Raw genomic sequence first — 8,170 nt, forward strand, 5'->3', positions numbered from 1 at the left:
TATTGTTAACACTATACTATATGACATTTACAATCCCTTATTTTACATTCAAGATAACAAAAGAGTTCCGAACATTCACGAACGCAAACGTTTTGACTTTAAAAAGTACTCAGCGAAATAAAATAAAATCAATTCAATAAGACTAAAAGATACTAGAGACAGGCTGACAAATTATGGTTACCAGCATTTTAGAGACTAAAAAATGTTCCCTAAGGTATATATACATGAAGAGTTCGAGGCCAATCATCAACACTTATTCTAACACTTTACCCAAAATATATTGAAGCAAAACTCATTGACAAATAAAACTTTACCAACAAAATTAAACATATTTTTCACTTTCCAAAAAAGCATGATCGTGTTTGGAACAATTATACAAATACTCGACTGCAAGTTAACTAGTCCATTTGCATAAATAAATCATGCTTGCAAACAATGACTCATGACTACAATGTCCAACAAAGCTAAGTATATTCAGACCTTTAGAAAAATAAACTGTTTAGTCAGTTTGACTGTCGTGCAAAACTCAAATATCCATACTTAGCGTTCATTACATTAAACTAGAAAATTAATTTTCTTCTTAATTGCAAAATGAAATTAAGAAAATTATATTTCTATTTACATTGACTTAAATAGAAAGAAACAATGCTGTAGGTATGTGCTCTCTATTTCATCAAAATTCTCATATCGCTGAAGCCTGCCATTTCAGGCTTAAGAAGTAGTATAGAAATTAACTTGATATTTCCTCTTCCTTTTCGTAAGGCAAAAATGTATGGAAATTGTCATCTTTCACACCCCTTGAAATTTTTTTTTTTTTTTTTTTTTTTTTTTTTTGTGGTGGTGATAAAAATAACTTGTAACTTTTACTGGGAAGGGTAAATCGTAGTTGTTGTTTTTTTTTTTTTTTTTTTTTTTTTTTTTTTTTTTTTTTTTTTTTTCTTTTACGATATCGGCAGTTATTCGTACACACTAACCTTGTATTTCTTTTTTTTTTTTTTTTTTTTTAGCTGATCCCATTTTTCTGGGAACATTTGCACCCAACTTTTTATGAAAAATTTGGACGTATTCTTGTTCTTTTACTCATTATTATAATTATTATTCTTTTATTTATTATTTTTCTAAAACATGCTCGAAATTGTTTTATTTAACTGTATTTTACTTTGAAAAATAAGATAAGGAATATGAAAATCATATATGGAGTTTAGGAATTATAAGAAATCGATACTGTATGTTTTTCTTTCGGGATTTTACATTGCAATTGAACAGCAAGGACACTCCTTAAATAAGTCTTCAGAGATGAAAATCCTGAGAACAATAATGCACAAAACAAGAAGAGATAGAATAAGAAATGTAGATTTTAGAAGGATGGTTGGGGTATCTCCTATGTTGAACAAGATTGAGAAGGGACAGCTGAGATGGTTGGGACATTTAATGAGAATGGATGGAAATAGAATTGCAAGGAAGAGATGGGACTGGACGCCTGGTGGGAGGAGATCAAGAGGTAGACCACGTAAACGCTGGAGGGATGGAATTGAAGAGATTTTGACAAAGAACAACATGCCAACAATTGAACAGCTGAGAAGAGAGGGAATTTTTGAAAACAGAATTGAGTGGAGAAGACAACTGATTCCACTGACAGGCTGAAAGCCTACCTGGGAGTGGAAGTGAAGTGAAGTGAAGTAATTTGTAACAGAATTTGAAATGTATGACACTTTCACCACAAGTAATTTAGAAAGTTCATCGGTCCTATCTCTGACCATCATTCATGATGGAGAATAAACTAAAGCAAGGGCAATCTTTTGAAATATATTTGAGGTATTGTTAATGTATATCACTACTTAGAATATTTTATTTTAGTGACTGATTATTTCTACTGAAGTTTATTTCCTTTCATCACTGGGCTATTTTCCCTGCTAGAGCCTTTAGGTTTATAGCATCCTGCTTTTTCAACTAGAGTTATAGCTTAGCTAGTAGTAATAGTGATGATATTGTTGTCTAGTTACCAATGCTGACGTGTACATGACTAGCATTATCCTCATATTTCCTAGTTGCTATTTTTGTTTCATGCTTATATAATAAAAAGACGTTGACGTGGGGATTACTGTATTCACAATTATTGTGAAAGCTCAAGGTCACATCTGACTGGTGCTAAAGATAGATTATTAATTCTGCTGCGAAGATATAAACAATCTTCCTGTTAGTGTTACTGAGAATTTAGTTTCATTTCCTTATGTATTGTAGTAGTTTCCTTTAAATAAACAAGTTTATCTTTCAATATTTTTATTTTCACTCAGTTATTGTGGTATTCTCATACTGTATTTGTTTTATATTTTGTTGTTTTTTAAAGTAAGGGCATTCTTGGGAGTCTTGCTTTGCGAGGTATTCCTGTTTTAGCTCATTTCATATACTTGTGTTTGTGTTTAATTTTAATGTTTTGATATCAGTTCAACTATAATTACGAGCGTCTCAACTTTCTCTGAACTATGATATCAGTTCGTAAAGTTTTCTGTCTTTGTAAACCACAAACATATTTAATATCAATATGTACAGTACATTATATTACGGTTCATGCTTATCTTTTGTACATTTTAAATTCATGCAGTATGTCTTGCAAAATTATATGCATGTACGATTAACTCTGATGCCTAATTATTATGGTGCCCGTTAGTGTTTTCTGTAATTTAATATTAGTCAGTATATTGTCGATGGGAAAATATTGAATTTAATCATTTGTTTTTATTTTCCAGATCATTGAAGAAGGCAGCCCATTAGCTACTGTAAGTGTGGTCTTCTCTCTCTCCGCTAAGTACGACGCCCCGACTAGTATCCCTGTTACTGAAGGATAAAGAAAGATGTGATTACGAAGCTCTTAAAAAGAAGCAAAACGTCCCATGGCATGAGGAGCCTGTGATTATACATATCAGAAATGGTGAGGAAAAAAGAGGAAGAAAGGGAGAACAAGAAGAAGGAGAGGGGGGAGGGACATCCAGGGGTGCATCTTCAGTAGGTCTCCTTACTCCCCTTTTTCATCCCGCTGAATGAAGACAGGGGCCTCGTTTTAACTCGGAGGAGGGTACTCGGGCACGCGGGGGCATCGTCATCACTACCAAGCCAGATCCAACACCGTCGCTTCCCCATCGCGATCTCCTTCCTCCACTCGCCTCGCCCTGGCAAACGTCTCGAGAGCATAAACGCACGAACGCACGTACGTTGAAACGGGCCAAGTCGATTTTCATAAAGCAGCGTCGTCCCGTGGGCCCTAAGGTAGAGTTGCCTGAGATGACATCTCTTGGTATGTGCTGATGGTGATGGCGGTTTGGGGAGAGGTAAGGGGATGGTTGGGTATTGAGTGAGAGAGGCCCTGCAGTTTCCGCCAGTTAGTGCCCTCCTCCTCCTCCTACTCCCCCTCGTCCTCCTCCTCCACCTGTTGAGCTCTCGGGTCTGACATCATCACCATCAATGCACAACAAGAGTCTTCATCATCACTACCACCACGGGTAATACTCGAAGGGTTATCCCCCAAGTTAGGACGAGGCACTAGCAGATGCTGGAGCTGATATCTCCTCACCTCCTCCGCTGTCAACGTCAATTACCAGCGATCTCGACAATGCGTCCTTGGCCTTCCCTCTCGCTCATTGCAATTCAGTACCTACCGTCGTCCTGGAGGCTAAGGGAAGGGCGCGGGTCGGGACACTTCTAGGATGGGCTGTGTTCGAGAACGCGTCTAGAATTACCGCCTTCTCGCTTTTCATTGACGGAGACGAAGCCGTCGCAATGAGGCAGTGAAGGAGGAGGAAGTTGGTGTGAAGGTGTTTTTATTAACCTGTGTTATAGTGAAAATCGTCTAACAGGAAGAAAGGCAGCTACGCTAATAAAGATATGCTACAAAATAGCTTAGAAATAGATCCAATTTAAGTTTTAAGTAAACATATGCATTTTTATGAATGTATTTACATCGTGTCGAGAAATAAATAAAAAAGGCAGACTAGAGAGAATACTTGCTACGGTGCTTCGCTCCCAATGTAGTGTGGCGATCGGCCGGACTCTCGGTTTTCTTCAGGGCTCAACAACCGGCAGCATCTCCCCCCCCCCCCCCCTCAATCCTGCCGTCTTCGTTCCCTGCGCCCTGTCCTCGTCTTGCTATTATTAAAGGGAATGGTAGTGTGGCGGGGATTAGTCTGAAACAGTCTACGCCATCTGGTGTTCCACTGGAGAAAATCCCACAGGTGGTGGTGTCTTCGGTAAGCTGGCTCACCTGTGAGGGGGTCTCCACCCCCCGGCCACCCTCTGTTAGAAAATTCTAAGCATCCTTGTTATTTGAAAAATTTAAAACAATTGCAATTTGTTAAAAACTGTGGTATATGGGATGAAAAAAGTGTTTAAGGATTTGCAAAATTGGTATGTGTTTCATATAAACATAAACAAGCTCATTGAGAAGTGTCCTTTTGAACGAAACCTTATGAATACGAACTTCGAAACCTAGTCGTTGATTCTTATGTCATTGTTACGCCAAGATGACATCATAACGAAATGAAAATTAAATTAACAGTCATTATTAAGTGTGCAAACGAGAATGCAGTGAAGATGACTCATTAAACTGACTGGTAATGAAGTTGACAGTGTGAATGATGGTATGCAAAGAACCGTCTGTGCGTCTGATTTTGTGTTCAAATAAGCATTTATCGAGAGAATGGCGGTGTCAGGAGAGCAGTAGAGCTTAATCACTCAGGAATCTTATGTTGGCAAATCAATCTAAATGTACCGGAACCCAGTGAACGATGCGTGGAGTAGTCGAGCATTTCATCCTACAGAATACTGATACAGTTTTACAAAGCATTTATTGAAGCATTTAATTTTAAGCCTTTTCACCAGAAGACCGATAAAGAAAAATCTCTTAAGCTTTTAATTATGTGATAGTAACTGTATTGCAAGATTCTCCCACTACGAGTGAACTGAAATGGAAAGGTAGATCTTCCTCATTCATAAAGAAGAAGGAGACGTCTGCTTCTTATACGTGAAGTGAAACTGGCCTTGAGAAATCATTGAGAGAGAGAGAGAGAGAGAGAATCTTGGGCGTTGTGGGTTTGTTTACGCCTGACGTCATCATCTTCCGGGGTAAAGGGAGGTATTTGTAGGGCGAATTTCATAACGACTGCAGGGGAAAATGGAGCTTCAAAAGAACATTATATATATATAACGTAAAGCACTTGATGATATTAAGAGTATCCGTTCCATTGAAGACCTCAAATTTAGAAGATATCAGAACTTTGAAGACATTATTATCGCGGAAGGTAATTGGTAAACAAATCAGAAATACCCAACGAGCTCCTGAAGGGTAGGCGGAGCAGGGTAGAGAGAGAGAGAGAGAGAGAAAACGACGGCCCATCTTTAGTCTCGCAACTCCCACACGATGGACGAGAATGCGCTTGTCCTCGCCCACACACCCATAAGTCCATCCCACGCCCTTATCACCTTTGCCAAGATTCCTTATGTTTGGGTCTGCATTATGGGAAAGGAACCAAGCCTACACTAGGTGACACTCGGTACAGTTAACCCACACCTGTGTTTACCTGCTGGGCCTCACTTACCACCGACGGGCGCCGACGCCACCCAGTGAAAGCAGGAGCAACAGCGTAGCTATTACGACTCGCCCACGCGCCCTGCGAATGATGTCTCAACCAGTTTACGGCGAGGTCACGAGGTAAGAGGCCCAAGTGTTACGGGATGAGAGAGAGAGACGGGGAGAGGTTGGCCCAAGTGTTACGGGATGAGAGAGAGACGGGGAGAGGTTGGCCCAGGGTGGAGGGGTCGCTACATGGGCCGGAGGATGAAGGGGGGCCTTAGGCCTGTGGGGGATGCGGATGTTTGGGTTTTGGTTCTATATATAGATGAGATTCAGAAGGCAGGGGACTGGAATTGGGCATCAACATTGGGTCCGTTTGTAGTTCCATTCCAGGATTATTTTGCAGGAGACCAGTTCCAGCTGATGGCTTGTTCGGAAACAAACACTTTTATACCCTCACTATCGTTCAATTAATAATGGTATATTTAGTCATAACGCTAAAGTAAAATGATTCATTTCGAACCGGTGAAGGGACAAATTTTCTGGCGTGTACATGGGAACATGTCATAACACTTTTACAGGCATATACATATAAATATACTTTTTTTATTTGTAAATATATATGTAAATAATATCCTGATATATATATATATATATATATATATATATATATATATATATATAATATATATATATATATATATATATATATATATATAAAACCGACAGCTCCAAGAAAAGACAATACGGTGATCACCGCCACGGCACACACATTTAAACTGCAGATTACTTCTGATACAGGAGCCGCTATATACCTCCACTGAAGGCTCATCAGTAGTTCGCCTAACCTCCCAACAAACACTGCCCCCCCCCCCTCTCTCTCTCTCTCTCTCCTCTCTCTCTCTCTCTCTCTCTCTCTCTCTCTCTCTCTCAATATAAAGGGGTGGAAATCTTTTAATGTAAATGCGTAACTCAAACTTTGATGTCTTTATTGGTACTATTAAAAGTATTTTTGCTGATATTGATCCTCCACAAAATATGTTTTAAGACCGATTGTAAGTTCAACTGAAATCGGGATAACTCAGGCAGACAGGCTAATTGAGGCTCTAGAATCAACCAGACAGTTAAACAATTATAATATATATATATATATATATATATATATATATATATATATATATATATATATATACACACACAGTATATATATATATATATATATATATATATATATATATATATATATGTATATGTATATATAATATGTATATACTGTATATATATATATATATATATATATATATATATATATGCATATATATATTTGTGTATATATATGTGTATATATATATGTGTATATATATATATATGTATATATATATATATATATATATATATATATATATATATTACATACACACACACACATACACACATACACACATATTTTACATAATCCCTATAAAGGGGAAAATTTTATATGGTTGTTTGCCAAAAAATTTTTGTTCTAATACTTACTGAAGGGATGATACTAAGCAAGGTCATGATTGTTCATAGCCCCATTAAATAAGGACTAGTTTAAAATTGGATGCTTAGCTACTTTCAATTAATCTTTTCAAAGGGAAAAGGACTATGACGAAAGTTGTAAATGTATTCATTGTTCTGTGTGTGTAATGTTGTTACTGTCCCTAGTGTTTTATATTTTTTGTTCATTACTTTTGTTCAAGTTTATTTATTTCCCTATTTTCTTTCCTCACGAGGCTAATTTTCACCTGTTAAAGCCATTGGGCTTATAGCATCCTGCTTTTCCAACTAGGGTTGTCATTTAGCTATGTATATACGTACTCGTTTACATAAATTCAGACTGTCCTCAAGGTATTTTATGTTAATTGTTCATTACTTTTCTTCGAGTTTATTTATTTCCCTATTTCCTTATTATTATTATTATTATTATTATTATTATTATTATTATTATTATTATTATTATTATTATTATTATTATTATTATTATTATTACTTGCTAAGCTACAACCCTAGTTGGAAAAGCAAGATGCTATAAGCCCAGGGGCCCCAACAGGGAAAATAGCCCAGTGAGGAAAGGAAACTAGGAAAATAATATATTTTAAAGAACAATGACATTTAGATAAATATTTCCTCTATAAACTATGAAAACTTGGGCTTATAGCATCCTGCCTTTCCAACTAGTAAACCTTTATATTGATGCTATTACTTTACTCGCGCTTATATGAAGTATAGTGAATAATTTCTATATCAGTAAGGCCTACGTGATCAGAAAAAGATATATATTTATGGAAATGAGGATTTTGGGTTTGTTTTGTGATTTTTAGACTAGTCTCCTCACGCATAAATCTCCAAGGCGGAAAACCAATGTCTTTAAACCAGCTTGTGATTTCGCAGGTCCCTGAAAGAAGCGTTGGAGCAGATCTTGGGTCGCAATTCTCTGACTGTTGCTGGTTCCGAGCTTCAGCCCGTGTTTGCCAAGATGGGTCTCTTCCCCTCGAAAGCTCAAGGTCAGTTCTGTTTGGTTATGCTTTCAAGACTTTTTTTTTTTTTTTTTTTTTTTTTCTTGCTTTGATAGCTCCTGAG

The 8,170-nt window shown here is 37.1% G+C and overlaps 1 protein-coding gene across 1 annotated transcript in view; it reads left to right on the top strand.

The window, feature by feature from the left end:
- The first annotated feature begins 2,796 nt into the window (after positions 1–2,796).
- Positions 2,797–8,170, top strand: part of raw — a 163,783-nt gene continuing 158,409 nt past the window's right edge. Inside the window, exons 1-2 of the mRNA XM_068363362.1 lie at positions 2,797–5,701; positions 7,982–8,094. Coding sequence (XP_068219463.1) covers positions 5,667–5,701; positions 7,982–8,094 — 148 coding nt within the window. The 5' untranslated portion in view covers positions 2,797–5,666. The remainder of the gene's footprint in view (positions 5,702–7,981; positions 8,095–8,170) is intronic.

Source organism: Palaemon carinicauda, chromosome 40 (genome assembly GCF_036898095.1).
Source record: "Palaemon carinicauda isolate YSFRI2023 chromosome 40, ASM3689809v2, whole genome shotgun sequence".
In the NCBI taxonomy this organism is placed as follows: Eukaryota; Metazoa; Arthropoda; class Malacostraca; order Decapoda; family Palaemonidae; genus Palaemon; species Palaemon carinicauda.